The sequence below is a fragment of the Leptonychotes weddellii genome, chromosome 9 (assembly GCF_054177405.1).
Source record: "Leptonychotes weddellii isolate Sample4059 chromosome 9, ASM5417740v2, whole genome shotgun sequence".
NCBI classification, from domain to species: Eukaryota; Metazoa; Chordata; class Mammalia; order Carnivora; family Phocidae; genus Leptonychotes; species Leptonychotes weddellii.
The window spans coordinates 73,266,305-73,283,167 of record NC_138377.1 but is presented as its reverse complement, the minus strand read 5'-3'; the positions used below and the strand labels follow the sequence as shown (position 1 = coordinate 73,283,167).

Here is a 16,863-nt window from a genome sequence, read left to right as displayed (position 1 = left end):
GACACCAGAATCCTCTGGGGGCTCTCAGTCTCATAACCATCCAAATTTACTTCTTCTAACCCTCATATTCAAATCAATTACCAAATCCCACCACCACTTTATCAGGGGGAGTCCTACTGTCATGTAAAGCACTTAGCACGGTACCTGGCAGGTAGTGAGAACCTGATAAATGATCGCTCTGACAAGCACACACAGAATAAGAGATCACTCAAACAATCTGGTTTGTGCAACCTACAATCACCTGAGCTTCTTGACGCTGAGAGTTGGATTGTAGATGGTGCCACAAGCAGTCTGCTGGTCCTCAGAGATCTTCACATCTAGATCCTCCTCCTGCAGCAGTCTCTCAGGATCAGAAGGGAGATCCTTCAAGGACACTATCTCATGAAAAGGAGTGGATACAAAACGAGCTGCTCTGGCGAAGTCACAAGTGTCTTCTGGGTTAGGACATATAGTTACATTCCTGAAACCTGTGATAATAGCATCCTCACTCAAGGGCTCAATTCCTGTAAATTCATCCTGAAATAAAAAACACATAAAGTTTAGCTGAAATATTTCAGTGAGAATATGGAGGACCTACCTTTTTTACTCAGAGAGACAAACATTAGATAAGTGATTTTCAACATAGGGTACAGAAGTAGCATATTAGAATCTCTAGGAAAGATAATTTTAAAAAGCACATCATAATATCTGAGGAAAAAAGTTTTATATCATGAAAATAGCAAACTATGTATTATCAAAAAAATATACTGTGAGGATTCTCCAAAGGAAAAATACTGGATAATGATTTTTTGCCCAACCAATTTCACCTAAGAACTAGAGGAATAATATTTTTCTTCTGGCTTTGACCTAGAAAATGTTCTGATAATCTGCTATCCTCCTAGCTTTTAAGTTTTCTTCTACACCAAATATTGAATTTTTATTTTATTTCTTAAAGATAATTCACAGTCACAGTAGAAAATATGGAATAGATGGGCGCCTGGGTGGCTCAGTTGGTTAAGCGACTGCCTTCAGCTCAGGTCATGATCCCAGGGTCCTGGGATCGAGTCCCGCATCAGGCTCCCTGCTCTGCGGCGAGCCTGCTTCTCCCTCTCCCACTCCCCCTGCTTGTGTTCCCTCTCTCGCTGTGTCTCTCTCTGTCAAATAAATAAATAAAATCTTTAAAAAAAAAAAAATATGGAATACAAAGTATAAAAAAAAGGAAAATTTTTAAAATATTCCTTTGTCTTTCAAAGATTTATTTATTTATTTTAGAGACCGTGTATGTGCAAGCAGGGGAAGGGGCAAAGGGAGAGAGAATCTCAAGCACACTCCCTGGATGAACGTGGAGCCTGACACAGGAGGCTCCATCCCAGGATCCCGAGATCATGACCTCAGCTGAAATCAGGAGTCAGACACTTAAGTGAATCAGCCACCCCTTCGTCTTTCAAAGTAATACATGTTGGGGCGCCTGGGTGGCTCAGTCGTTAAGTGTCTGCCTTCGGCTCAGGTCATGATCCCAGAGTCCTGGGATCAAATCCCGCATTGGGCTCCCTGCTCTGCGGGGAGCCTGCTTCTCCCTCTCCCACTCTCCCTGCTTGTGTTCCTTCTCTCGCTGGGTCTCTCCTCTGTCAAAATAAAATAAAATAAAATCTTTAAAAATAAACAAAAACCAAAAAACAAAGTAATACATGTATATGGTTTAAAAAGTCAACTAGTTGAAAAGAATATATAGTGAAAAAGTCTCCCTCTGGCACTTGACCCTCATCTCCCCTCCAATTACTATTCCCCAGAGGCAACGGTTGTTACCATACATATCTGGTAGGTTACATGCATACATTTAAGTGCATATACTTTTTTTTTTTTTTAAAGATTTTTTATTTATTTATTTGACAGAGAGATAGAGAGAAAGAGAACAAGTAGGCAGAGAGGCAGGCCGAGGGAGAGGGAGAAGCAGGCTTCCTGCAGAGCAGGGAGCCCGATGCGGGGCCCGATCCCAGGACCCCAGGATCATGACCTGAGCCGAAGGCAGTCGCTTAACCAACTGAGCCACCCAGGCACCCCTTAAGTGCATATACTTAAAAAAGGGGTTTTAGGGCCATTTGGCTGGCTCAGTTGGTGGAGCACGTGACTCTTGGTCTTGGGGTCATGAGTTCAAGCTCCGTGTTGCATGTGGAGCCTACTTAAAAAAATAATAATAATAATAAATAAATGGGTTTTATAACAAGTAAAATTATAGCATATATGCTAGTATATTTTGGCTATTATAAATAATGTTGCTGTGATCATTCATGTACAGTATTTTTAAAAATGTAAACATGTTTTTAATTGTCTTGGATATATACCTAGGAGAGAATTGCTAGGTCATATATATGGTAACTCTATGTTTAACATTTTGAGAGACTACCAAACTGTTTTCCAAAGTGGCTGCACCATTTTATAATCCTACCAGCACTGTATGAGGGTTCTAATTTCTCCACATCCTCACCAACACTTGTTATTTTCTTTTTTTTTTTTTTAAAGATTTTATTTATTTATTTGAGAGAGAGAGAATGAGAGACAGAGAGCACGAGAGGGAAGAGGGCAGAGGGAGAAGCAGACCCCCTGCTGAGCAGGGAGCCTGATGTGGGACTCGATCCCGGGACTCCAGGATCATGACCTGAGCCGAAGGCAGTCGCTTAACCAACTGAGCCACCCAGGCGCCCCTATTTTCTTTGATTATAGCCATCACAGTGCATGTGAAGTAGTATCTCACTGTGGTTGTGGATCTACATTCTCTAATGAATAATGACATTAAGCATCTTTTCATGTGCTTAAATTTTAAGCCAGTGTTTTTATTTTTATTTATTTATTTAAAGATTTTATTTATTTATTTGACAGAGAGAGTGCGCGCACAAGTAGGCAGAGTGACAGGCAGAGGGAGAAGCAGACTCCCCGCCGAGCAGAGAGGCCAAAGCGGGACTCGATCCCAGGACTCTGGGATCATGACCCGAGCCAAAGGCAGACGCTTAACTGACTGAACCACCCAGGCGCCCCAAGCCAGTGATTTTAATTTTAACCCTAACTTTATGAGAATTGAATGAAACAATTCATCAGTCTGCTTATATTAACTTAGGAATACGGTTCCTTACACAAACATCTGGAGACACATCCTCATTTGAGTTGATGCTTTCTGAAGTTTTGAGAATTGCAAAGGGTCTTCGTTGGGCTAAAACCCGTGGGGGATCTGCAGGATGACTGGAAAAAAACATACCCCACTTATTTTTCTGTTCACATAGATAACAGTAACCCTTATTGCATCCTCATTTATAATAATAGAAGACTTTTAAGTATCAAAACAAAACAAAAAACTTCAAACCTGGTAGTTTTTTTGTCTGAAAGAAGAAACTCATCAAAAATGGAGAAAGGTATACTGGGACCTATAAAAAAAGAGAACAGATTTATGCTCTTAAGAGTAAATGCCTATTTTTCAAGACATCTAGGTCAATTAATATTTTGTGCTGTTTGGAAGCAGAAAGGTAACCTGTTCTTTATAATGAACAATTTCAAACATATAAAAGTAGACATCATTTAATAAGTTATCTAAACATGGATGATTGTGTCTCATCTTTCTTTATTCCCCACCACTACCACTACTTTCCAAACCCAACCCAACTCTGAATTATCTTAAAGCAAATCTAAGACATCATATCATTTCATTTGTAAATATTTCAGGATGTAATTCTAAAAGAGAGAGACTTGTTCAAAAAAGCATAATCTCAAAACATAACCATACCTATAGGATTAATAATTTCTGAGTATCATATATCTAATCAGAAGACTCACATTTTACCAAAATTATTTAGAAAGTTTGAATTGGGAATGCAGATTCATATACTGTGACTGGTTGAAATACCTCCTAAATCACTTTGATTCTATAGGGTTTGTTGTTGTTTTAGTAATTTTCTGTTGAAGAAACTAGGTTGTTTGCCCCATAATGCTGGATTTTTTGCCAATTACATCTTCCTATGTTGTTTAACATGTTCCTCCATGCTTTGTATTTCCTATAAATTGGTGGTTAGAGTTAGAGGTTTAATCAGATATTTAATTTGTTTTCAACTACTACTAGGTAGATATTCATGTCTTTACCATTTTTAACGTATTTTTAAATGAAGAGAATAAATTTGGGGCACCTGGGTGGCTCAGTTGGTTAGGCGTCTGCCTTCGGCTCAGGTCATGATCCCAGGATCCTAGGATCAAGCCCTGCATTGGGGTCCCTGCTCCATGGGGAGCTGGGGAGCCTGCTTCTCCCTCTCCCTCTGCCTGCCACTCCCTCTGCTTGCTCTCTCTGTCAAATAAATAAAATCTTAAAAAAAAAAGAATAAATTTGAGTATAAATACCTCTAGTTTTGTTCTTTTTTTAAGATTTTATTTTATTTTACTTATTTTATTTGAGAGAGAGAGAGAGAGGGCACAAGCAGGGGGAGCGGTAGTGGGAGAAGCAGGCTCCCCGCTGAGCAGGGAGCCCGATGCGGGGCTCGATCCCAGGACCCTGGGATCATGACCTGAGCTGAAGGCAGACGCTTAACAGTCTGAGCCACCCAGGTGCCCCTAAATAGCTTTAGTTTTAGACATTTTTTCTTTCTTCTGAAAAACTACTTTCTTGGCTGCTGGATACTACTGATAGGTTTAGCTCAGTGTACACTGCTAAGGTGGAAGATAGTATTTGGTAGTTAACATAAATCTAAATCTACATTTAAACTAAACATTTCAAAGCACTGAGGAGTCTTACAAAAACACTCTTTTAAATGCCTATCCTATCTCAAATCATATGCTTAAATGAATTCCATGATTCAAAGATACGATAAGATCTCAGTTCCCCTCTGTCTTCTTACAACTCCCTTTACCATAATTAAGAAAAATATTTACCACATATTACATAATGTGTTTGTTACTGGTAAGTTTTTCATGACATTGTCAAATATAACTCACCTTTAGAATGAGGTTCTTGCCAAAAGTTTTCTGCAAGTGAAGTCTCCCTGTAAAGAAACTTGTTTTAAAATATGTCAGAAGTACCCACAAAAAGAATTATTTAACTCTTATAAGTCCAAGAGGCTTTTTCATTAAATATAATCTTCTTCACTCTAGATTAAAAAAATTCTAGTAGTCAATCCAAATTCTTTAAGAAGATCGAACCTTCAGTCATTAAAATTGTTATATAAGTATATTTGATAATAGATGTTATAACATTAACAGTATAAGTGATGGCAAACTCTCATTTTTATCAAATAAAACAAAAAACAGAACACATAAGGATATACATATGTTAATAACAGTAATCACTTGGTGGTAAAAATGGGTGGTTTTATCTTTAAAAAATTATATTTGAGGAGTGACTGGGTGGCTCAGTCGGTTAAGCCTCTGACTCTTGATCTCGGTTCTGGTCTTAATCTCAGGGTCGTGAGTTCAAGCCCCATGTTGGGCTCCATGCTGGGCGTGAAGACTACTTTAAAAAAATTTGTTTTTAATTTAAAAATTATATTTGATTGTTTCTGTAAGAAACATGTATTTTTTTTAACAGAAAAATGTCAGTACCCTGTCTTACCACATCAGTATCAGAGCTTATGTTGTGACAGAGACTTGCAAACATTGTCTTAATATTATAAAAGACTTCAAGTCATTAGAGTCAAAGGTTGGTTTTAAGTGCCCTCCTATAAGAATCATCCCTCCCACCAATGCAGTCCTACCTGGCACAAGAGTTTACTGGACAAACAGAATTGGATAGAGCCATTCCTGGTATTTCCTGAGACTCTGAAGCAATTTGCAGTTCAGCTGTCTCCTTTGTAGGCATCTTCTCTTCTTGCTATTTGCATTAAAGAAACAAAATCAATGTGTCCCTCCTATCTAAAAAATCCTACCTATTTTCAAGCTTTAGTTCCAAAATTAGGTTCACTATACTCTTCGCCTAGATACCCACTAACCATATAAAATATCTATGCTATAAAAGTTCTTTCTAATAATTTACATTCCTAGGATAAACCGTTTCTGTTGTACTCAACTGAGCAGTGCCAAGCATATACCAAATTTCTTTGGGTGACCCCATTTCAATGCAACATGACTAGAATAAAAAGCTAAAGTCCAGAAGTTATAAAACAATGCTTTAGGGTCTAACTAAGAAGTCAATAAATTGCATCACTTCTAGTGACACAAGTTCCATTTGAGGTCACTTGTTAAATTACTTTCCTGCTGGACTTTGTTGCCACTAATAGCTATGAAACTACCAGAAACTCTGAATGGGGGTTGGGAGGATTTTTATCTTCTATGCTTTTATATTGTTTAAATTTGTTTCAATAATTATAGTTTTCTGTATTAAAAAAAGAGAAATGGGGGCATCTGGGTGGCACGGTTAAGCATGTGACTCTTGGTTTCAGCTCAGGTCATGATCTCAGGGTGTGAGATGGAGCCCTGCATGACACCCTCTGCCCTTCTCCCTGCTTACACACACTCTCCCTCTAAAATAAATAAATAAATCTTAAAAAAACAAAACAAAACGAGAGAGAGAAACGACCTGATCACCCATTCTTTCTCGCTGAGTAGTTTGAATTTCTTTCAGCTTCTTCTCCATCTCTTCAATCTGTTTCTGCATTTCTGCTCTCTTCTCTGCACTGGTCAGTAGCTCAGCTAGAAACAGTAAGGTTGGCTAATGCATTACTCCTTATAGCAACTTATTCTGTCAAAAACTGTCTTTGGAGCTCATGGCTTCAACATACATGCTAATATTACAGATGAGAATAATATAAATGGAGCAAAGTCCTCTACTTGAGGTCTGGGTCTCTATTCTTTCATTTATTTAATCAATAAGAACCAGAATATCTATGATGTGCCAAGAACAATTCGGAGCATTTACATGTCAGTGGTGCATAATACAAAGTCCTTAGTCATGTGACACTAACACTCAATTTGGGGAAGACACACACACAAATTAATAAGAAAATCAGTGTTAAAAATAAAATAGGTGGGGCGTCTGGGTGGCTCAGTCGATTGAGCATCTGCCGTCGGCTCAGGTCATGGTCCCAGCGTCCTGGGATGGAGCCCCGCATCGGGCTCCCTGCTCTGCGGGGAGCCGCTTCTCCCTCCCCCTCTGTCTCCCAGCTCTTGCTCTCACTCTCTATCTCAAATAAATAAATAAAATAAAATAGGTGATGTGAGAATGTGTGACTGAGTAGGAGGATTGGAGGTCAAGAGCTACTTACGACAGGTGAGCAGGGAAGATCATTTTAAGAGAGGGACATTGATAAGGCTGTAACCCGAATGACAAGGAGCCAGTGATATAAAGATCTGGGGAAAGATTCTAGGCCAGAGCTGGCACAAAGGCTTTAATGCAGGAACAAGGTCACTGTGCTCAAGAGTGAGTTCCAGAGAAGGCCAGTATGACTGTAGCAAAGTAAGAGGGAGAAAAGTAAAAGATGAGGTTGGAGAGGTAGGCAGGAGCCAAGTCATGGGTGGGTAGAGTTCGTACTGCATGGTAAGACAATGAGAAAACACTGAAGAATTTTAAGTAAATTAATGATAGGACCTGGACTTTTTATAAAGATCATCTGCTATGAGCAAAATGGACTGTAGTAAGGCCAGACTGAAGTTTGCAGAAAGTCTAGCTGCAGTAGTCTACCTAAAAGATGGCAGTTTGGATTAATAATGAGAATGGTGATAAATGAAAGATCTGGGAAATTTTTTGGTGGTACAGTTGATAGGCTTATTCATTTAGATGTGGGAGAATGGTACAGAAAGAGGGATCAGAGATGACTTATGGGTTTTTTTGGCTTGAACCAACTGGGTGCATGGTGTTCCCTTTTACTGAAATGGGTAAGCCTATGGTACGTGTTGGGGTGTGGTTTTTGGCAGAAATCAGTAATTCTGTTTTGGCTATGTTGAGTTGAAAATGTCTGTCGGAATAGCCAATAGATATAGGTAACTAAATAGGAGTCTGGAGTTCAGGTGAAATGTCAGGGATAGAGATATAAATTTGAGAGTCCCCAGCTTGTAAAGAGTATTTAATCCATTACCTAGTGATAGTTGTGATTGGAATATTCCAAGACTCTATCCTGGGCCTCAGGAATAGCAGTGAAGGAAATTGAGAGGGATAATATGCACCAAGGAAAAAGCCAAGAGAAGCATTTCATAAACAAGCATTTCATCAACTGTGTCAAATGAAGCCAAGAGGTCAAAAAAGATCAAGACTGATAAATGGCCACTGGATTTGGCGAAAAGGACGTTTCTGGTGACCATGATCAGAGCTGCTTCACTGGAATAGAGGGAATGCTTGAGAAAATAATGGGCAGTGACGAAGATTACAATTCCCAAGAAATTTTGCTGTGAACTAGATCAATATACATACCTTCCCTTCGCTCTTTTAATTTCTTCCGGAAAACTTCAGCCCGGATCTCTTCAAAGGAGAACTCCCCAACTCCGGCATAAATCTTTTCCTTACAATACATCATCTTTTCTTTCTTCTCCTGAGACTCTTGCTGATGGCTTTGAACTCTTTGCAGAGGATCTCCTTCTTCCTTTCCAGGCTTCCTTGTGCTTAGAATGTGGTTTATACTAGGTTCAATTTTACATGGTGTCCTAAAGAAGCAAAATAATTATTATTCACCATACAGGTCAAATGAGTTATTTCTTACATGTTTTGACAGAACACAGGGACAATGTCAGTAGCAAGACTATGTATAATTGATTTCAAAAAATAAAGAAGATTGAGAAAAGAGGCTAAAAAATAATTTACATGGATTATCAACAATTATGTTCTGAGTACTACTCTGTTAATGATGAAGAATGAAATTAGCCATAAGTTAGGGTCATCAGATAGCTTATATTCCTTATAGGTAAAATAAATCTGAATATCATATCTTAATCAAACCCAGTGTATGAAAGAAAATTAACCCATGCAATATAGCCTATTTGCTACTGTTTATCACCAAAAATAATTTGAGTTAGGAATACAACATTTAGGGAATTGACAATGTGACAAGTTCAAGGTTCTCAGCTGAGGGGGAAGAATGGAAGTGATAATACAGGTTTGAAAAGAATGAAGCATGAAGTACTTCAGTGAAAATAGGGCAGATATTCTCAATCCTCGCTATGGACAGAATTACTTATATACCTTTTATTTTATTTATATGTGCCTTTTTACAACTAAAGATATCTGGTCCCGGGGTACCTAGTTAAGTCAGTTAAGCATCTGACTCTTGATTATGGCTCAGGTCATGATCTAAGGGTCCTGAGATGGAGCCCGTTAGACTCTGCGCTCAGTGCAGAGTCTGCTTGAGATTCTCTCTCTCTCCCCCTCTCCCTTTGCCTCTCCCCCTGCTCATGCTTTCTTTAAATAAACAAATAAATAAAATCTTAAAAAACAAAACAAAACAAAAAAACCAGACATCTCGTCCTTACCCCAGATCACTAAATCAGAACCTTTAATGATAGGGTCTAAACATCTACATACCTAAAACGCTTCCTCAACTTGTTCAACCTGATAAAGGACATCTACAAAAAACCCACACAAACATCATACTTAATGATAAAAGACTGAATGCTTCTCCTCTAAGATCAGGAACAAGATAAGAATGTCCATTCTTGCCACTTCTATTCAAAACTGTCCTGGAATTTCTAGCCAGGGCAATCAGAAAAAAAAAAAAGAAACAAAGCATAAAAAAAGAAACAAGACATCCAAGTGGGAAAAGAAGTAAAATGATCTCTACTTGCAGATGACATGATCTTATATATAGAAAATCCTAAGAATCTATAAAAACTACTAGGGCTAATAATGAGTTCACCAAAGAAGTAGGATATAAAATCAATATATGAAAATCAACTGTATTTTATACACTTGCAATGAACGGAAAAGGAAATTAAGAAAACATTACTATTTACAGAAGCACCAAAAAGAATGAAGTACTTCAGAATAAATTTTTTAAAAAGAAGTGTGAATAGACAGACACCAAAGAAGATATACAGAAGGCAAATAAACATATAAAAGATATTCAATATCATATGTTATCAAGAAATTACAATTAAAATAATGCGATACCACTACACAACTATTAGAATGGTTTAAATCTAAACTATTGACAACACCAAGTATTGCCAAGGATGTGGAGATATGAATGAATGCAAAATGGTGCAGCCACTTTGGAAGAGTTTGGCACTTTCTTACAAAACTGAGTCTTATGATAGAATCCAGCTATATGAGTTGAAAACTTATGTCCACATAAAACCCTGCACACAAGGGTTTATAGCAACTTTATTCATAATTGCCAAAATTGGAAGCAACCAAGATGTCCTCCCATAAATGGATAAACATCCACACAATGGAATATCATTCAGTACTAAAAATAAATGAGCTCTTAGCCTCAAAAAAGACATGAAGAAACCTTAAATGCATATTACTGAGAAAAGCCAGTCTGAAAAGCTTCCATACTGTTTATTTCCAACTATACGACTTCTGGAAAAGGCAGAATTGTAAAGACAATATAAAGATCAATGATTGCCAGGGATTTGAGGGAAGGATAAATGAACAGGCGGAGTAGAGGAAAGTTTTAAGGCACTGAAACTATTTTATGTGACACTGTAATGATGGACACATGAAAAACCCATAGAACTGTAAAACACATTGGAGTGAACCCTAATGTAAACTATGAACATTGGTTAATAATGTATCAGTTACAACAAATGAACCACACTGATGCAAGATATTAATAGGGAGAACTGTGTATGGGGTTGGGGAGGAGGAAGTATATGGGAACTCTCTGTACTTTCTGTACAAGTTTTCTATATACCTAAAATAGCTCAAAAAATAACATCTATTCATTTTTTTAAAAAGTGCAAAACTTGTATTCTGAAAACTATGAAACACTGTTGTAAGAAATGAAAGAAGATATAAATAAAAGATATTTCATGTCCATGGATCAGAAGATTTAATAGTATCAAGATGGCAATATTCATTACATTGATCAACAAATTCAGAGCACAATCTGTAACACAATCCCAGCAGTTATTTTGCAGAAATTACCAAAACAATCCTAAAATTCAGATGGAATTGCAAGGGGACCAGAATGGTCAAAACAATCTTTAAAAAGAAGAACTAAGTTGGGAGACTCAAACTTCTAGATTTCAAAAGTTACAACAAATCCACAGTAATCAAGGCTATGGCATAAGGACACATGTAGATCAATGGAATAGAAAAGTCTCAAAAATAAACCCATACATTATGGTCAGCTGATTTTCAACAAGAGTACCAAGACCATTTGTGGCACCTGGGTGTCTCAGTCAGTTAAGCATCCGACTCTTGATTTCGGCTCAGGTCATGATCTCAGGGTTGTGAGATTGAGCCCTGCAGCGGGCTCTGCACTGGGTGTGGAGCCTGCTTGAGATTCTCTCTCTCTCCCTCTGTCCCTCCCCACCCCCTCTCTGAAAAAAAAAAAGAAGAAGAAGAGTACCAAGACCATCTAATGATGAAAGAAGTTTTTTCAAGCAACAACTGTATATCCACATGCAGAAGAATGAAGTAGGACTCCTTCCTTATATCACACACAAACATTAGCTAAGAATGGATCACAGATCTAAATGTAAGAGCTAGAACTATAGAACTTTCAGAAGAAAACACAGGAGTAAATCTTCATGACCTTGAATTAGGCAAAGCCTTCTTGGATACAACGCCAAAAATGTAAGAAACAAAAGAAAAAATAAATTACACTTCATTAAAATTTTTAAACCTTTTGGGATTCAAGAGATAACATCAAGAAAGTGAAAAGAAAAACAAAGAAAGTGAAAAGACAACTGACAGAATGGGAAAAAATATTTGCAAACCGTGTATCTGCTAAGGGACTTGTACTCAGAATATATAAATTCTTACAATTCAAAAAGACAGGGGCACCTGGGTGGCTCAGTGGGTTGGGCGACCAACTCTTGATTTCACCTCAGGGCATGATCTCAGGGTCATGGGATCAAGCCCTGCATCAGGCTCAGACATCAGTGTGGAGTCCACTTGGGATTTTCTCCCTCTCTCTCTGCCCCTCTCCCCCACTCACACTCACTCTCTCTCTCTCTCAAATAAAATCGATAAAAAAATAAATAAAAGACAAATAATCCAGTTGAAAAATAGGCAAAGGATTTGAATAGGCACTTCTCCAAAGAAATACAAATGGCTAATAATCCCATGAAAAGATGTTCAACATCATTAATCATTAGAAAAATGCAAATCAAAACCACAATGAGATACCACTTCACACCCAATAGGATGGCAATAACCAAAAAAACAAAACCAAAAGAAAGTGAATAAGAACAAGTGTTGGTGAGGATGTGGAGAAATTGGAACCCTCATTCATTATGGCAATTTGGGAACAGAAAATGGTGCCACCTCTTTGGAAAACAGTTTGACAGTTCCTGAAAATGTTAAACATGGAGTTACTATATGACTCAGCAATTCCCTTCCGAGGTATATACTCATAGGAAATGAAAACATATGTCCACAAAAAAACCATTTACACAAATGTTCACAGAAGCATTATTCATAATTAGCCAAAAAGTAAAAACAACCCAAACGTCCAAAGGGTAGCTGCTCTAGACAAGTTCAGGAACTTGCAAACAGTCTGGTTTGACTATATGAGGGGGAGGAAACTGGAGATGTTAAGGGGCGCCTGGGTGGCTCAGTCAGTTAAGCGTCTGCCTTCAGCTCAGGTCATGATCCTGGGGTCCTGGGACGGAGCCCCACATCGGGCTCCCTGCTCAGTGGGGAGTCTGCTTCTCCCTCTCCCTCTGCCTTTCCCTCTCTGCTCATGCTCTGTCTCTTGCTTTCTCTCTCTCAAATAAAGAAATAAAATCTTAAAAAACAAACAAACAAGGAAACTGGAGATGTTAGCAGAGGCCAAATCAAGAACAGTCTTATAATTAATCTTAAGGAGTTTTGGGTTCATCCCAAAGGTTATGGGGACCTAGCAAGGGATTCTGATCAGGAAAATGAAACAATCAGATTTGCAATGCAGACCTGTCACAGCCTAAAGAATGAATGGGATGAGTAACACTAGAAGTAGACAGATTAGGTAGCTTGCAGTATCCCAGCAAAGAATGATGGAGACACAGAAACCATAAAAAAGACTGTTAAATCTATATAGGAATTAGAAATATATTTTTAGTGGTTACTGCTAAACAATATCAAAAAACAAGTGACAAATTAGGGGGAAATATTCACAACTCCTATTAAAGATTTTAGCTGATTAATCTATAATAACATGTATATATAATTTATAAAGAGCCCCTGGAACATACCATTAAGAAAAGCACAAACTAAAGAAAATGTTGCAGACAGGTCAAATAAGACAGCCATGAAGAAGAGTTCAAATAAAAATAAAGTTCAACATTTTCTATACCATATTTATTTTGCCATAATTCTATCTATAGGTGATTTGAAACATTCGAAAAATTAAATATCCACAAATGTGTGCTATCAATTTCTTCCAGTAATCCTTTGTAAAGGCTCATAGGATTTTTTTCTTTTCTTCTTTTTTTAAAAGATTTATTCATCTGCTTGAGAGAGCAAGTGCAGTGGGGAGGAGCAGGGGAAAGTCTCAAGCAGTCTCCATCAGACGATCCCAAGACCCTGATATCACAACCTGACCCAAAACCAAGAGTCAGACACCCAACCAAGTGTACCACCCAGATGCCCCTCATAGAAATTTCTTAAGAATATCCCCCCTTGGGGCGCCTGGGTGGCTCAGTCGTTGGGCATCTGCCTTCGGCTCGGGTCATGATCCCAGGGTCCTGGGATCGAGCCCTGTGTTGGGCTCCCTGCTCAGCAGGAAGCCTGCTTCTCTCTCTCCCGCTCCCCCTGCTTGTGTTCCCTCTCTCGCTGTATCTCTGTCAAATAAATAAATAAATAAATCTTTAAAAAAAAAAAAAAAAAAGAATATCCTCCCTTGTGTTGAACTCATATCAGGCAGAATTTTTTGCTATAAATCTTATCTATTTTTGCATTCCTATAGTACCTAGCATATAGTGATGAGGGGTTATAGATTAGTTATGAGAAAACTCTTGCACGGGGACACAGACTCTGACCGTAGTATTATATGCTCTGCAGTGTGTATTAGAGTAGATCTCACACTGCCTGATGATCTAAGTATCACCTATCATTCTTTTTCTTATAACAGAAATACTAAAGGTTAGGAAGAAAAAGAAAAAGACATCCAGAAGGAAAGAGCAGGGTAAAAGGAAAAACTATCATATTTTCTAATTACTGTCAATAACAAAGGTAGAACATCTCACTTAAGTCAAAGTGATTATCTTTGACTAAAACAATGTAAATATAAGCCTATGAAGTTTATTCCTTAATAAGAATATTATCAAATGGTCTTTTGGCCCTAACATACTCTAAAGAACATAGACATTTAAAAAACACAATTTGTCTGGTTACTTTCATCCCCACAAAGAAGGAAATGCTTTTGGGAACCAGAATAGGTGCTCCTGCTCACTCTTAATAATTCCCACCTCAAAATATCAGGAAATCAAACTCACATCACTGGCTGTTGTGCAGTTTCTTCAACATATGGAGTAAAACTGGGAAGCAGAGAGGGTATAGTGGTCACAGAAGCTGTACCACCATGAGGCTGGCGACAAAGAAGAAGATGACAATTACCACAGTTATACATTCTGACAAAGTATATGCAGGTCAGGCCTAATCATTCAGGAGGAATCAAAAGAGATGCTAAAAACACTCCTCTACTCTAAATCTGAAGTTTTTGTTATGTTGGCAAGTACACTGGATCTAAGAGTCCTTACCCTGTATTCCAAAGGCCTGCCTGTGTTCCAAGGGCCTGGCTGCAGCTCGTTCTCTTTGGCCCTGGACACAGGGGGTGCTATCCATGGCTGAACTGTAGGCTTAGACAACTCTGCTCTAGAAGCCTCATCAGCATTTTCATCAAAAATAGTAATTCTGGAATTACTTTGCATCTGTTGAGGAACTGGATTTTGGAGTCCTCTGTTCTGGTTTGGAGCTAGGAGAAAAATATTAAAATTTTATGTAAAATCTTTAATTATCAACTCAGATGCCAGATAAGGAATACCTAATCCTTCCTAAAATCAAGGAGATTATTACCTCTACCACCATAGAAACAAAGAGATTTTTTTAAACAATTTTTTTAAAACTTTACATGAATTAAATTAACTTTTTAATCCATTCTGTTTGTTACTTATACTCTCCCTCCTTTACCTCACCTCCAGTCTTTTATTTATAGATATGTTAAAAAAAACTTGGGATGCCTGGGTGGTTCAGATGGTTAAACGTCTGCCTTCGGCTCAGGTCATGATCCCAGGGTCCTGGGTTTGAGTCCCACATTGGGCTCCTTGCTCAGCAGGAAGCTGATCACTCTCTCTCTCTCTGACAAATAAATAAATAAAATCTTAAAAAAAAAAAATTCTACATCTTCCTTCAATCATCATTCTAACACTATCTAGTTTTCTCAGAGACTACCCTAACCTAAATCCTCATTTGTCAATTTAAAATTTTTCTCTCAATGGAAATCAGCTGAAATGTGCTGAATCTAGAGAAGACAAATTAGCCCATTTATTAGGGGTGTTCTCTGTTGTGGGGCTCCTTATTACAATCGAGCTTCATTATGATCTGGATAAAATACTCTTTTTTTTTTTTTTTTAAAGATTTTATTTATTTATTTGACACAGAGAGACACAGAGAGAGAGGAACACAAGCAGGGGGTAGTGGGAGAGGGAGAAGCAGGCTTCCCGCTGAGCAGGGAGCCTGATGTGGGGCTCGATCCCAGGACCCTGGGATCATGACCTGAGCTGAAGGCAGACGCTTAGACTGAGCCACCCAGGCGCCCCTGGATGAAATATTCTTTAGGTCTATATACTCCCTATACCCTAATTCTAGGATCTACAAGTAATATTTTGAATACTGGTAAGTTGATACCGTAAAAGGAATAAGAGAGTTTTTTAAATTCTGGTCTATCCATCTAACTGCTATAAATGTAGTTAGTAAAAGCTTACTGCTCTCTGTACTTTCTACTCAATTTTGCTGTGAATCTAAAACTTCCCTAAACATAGTTAATTAAAAAAAAAGAAAGAAAGCTTATTAGTGATCATCTTTAGGTATACAAAGAGAGTCCAATTTCTGGCCCCAAAAACCTGAAGACCACGTTAATATATTCTCTGAGGCTCTGGTACATGTAAGCTTCACTTTGACAATACTGGCTATATTACTGCATTCTTCTTTCGACTAACAATTCAAACTCAGAAACTCTTGATGCTTCCTATATATTAGGTTTTTCTTAATTAAGACACAAAATTGCTGACATGTTTTGCTTTTACTGCATACTGTAATCTCAGCTCTCTGAAGACTTCCTTCTTTTTGCTACCTAGTATTCAGAAAACTAGGACAGCGTCCACATATATATTTATACATTATCTCTTTACATAATTTGCCTACCACCCGAGACTAAGAGCTTCCCATAATAACACTTAACAAACTTACCCTTAAGAGCACCTCCTACACGGCTGATTGGAGCTCTTGCTGTCTTTTTTCCTTTGCTTTTTAGTTCAGCCAGTGTGCTTCGTTGTGGTACAGAAGATCCAAAAACTTCCTCCTCCTCTTCTTTCTCAAGTGCCAAAACAGTTTGCCGAGACACTCGAGCTTGGAATTGTCTAAAAGTAAGAGAATGGACAATTAACTTTTGGGGGAGATGAACACTACTCACCAGAATCAAAATTTCTAATTTATTAAACAAGGGAGAAGAAATATAGAGAAACAGCCCAAAGAAAGTGTTTTTCTCTCAGGAATAAAGAAAGCTATCCTGAAATCAGAGAAAGTTTGGAATAGGATGATTTAACTTCCCCTTTAAATGTCCA

At 38.0% G+C, this 16,863-nt stretch overlaps 1 protein-coding gene across 1 annotated transcript in view; it reads right to left on the bottom strand.

The window, feature by feature from the left end:
• BUB1B (BUB1 mitotic checkpoint serine/threonine kinase B) overlaps nucleotides 1–16,653 on the bottom strand; it is a 28,577-nt gene extending 11,924 nt beyond the window's left edge. The window contains exons 1-10 of the mRNA XM_081830878.1: nucleotides 16,490–16,653; nucleotides 14,782–14,996; nucleotides 14,518–14,609; nucleotides 8,351–8,580; nucleotides 6,524–6,636; nucleotides 5,703–5,818; nucleotides 4,948–4,994; nucleotides 3,335–3,395; nucleotides 3,108–3,213; nucleotides 242–516 (exon numbers count right to left, since the gene is read on the bottom strand). Coding sequence (XP_081687004.1) covers nucleotides 242–516; nucleotides 3,108–3,213; nucleotides 3,335–3,395; nucleotides 4,948–4,994; nucleotides 5,703–5,818; nucleotides 6,524–6,636; nucleotides 8,351–8,580; nucleotides 14,518–14,609; nucleotides 14,782–14,952 — 1,211 coding nt within the window. The 5' untranslated portion in view covers nucleotides 14,953–14,996; nucleotides 16,490–16,653. The remainder of the gene's footprint in view (nucleotides 1–241; nucleotides 517–3,107; nucleotides 3,214–3,334; nucleotides 3,396–4,947; nucleotides 4,995–5,702; nucleotides 5,819–6,523; nucleotides 6,637–8,350; nucleotides 8,581–14,517; nucleotides 14,610–14,781; nucleotides 14,997–16,489) is intronic.
• Nucleotides 16,654–16,863: the final 210 nt, after the last annotated feature.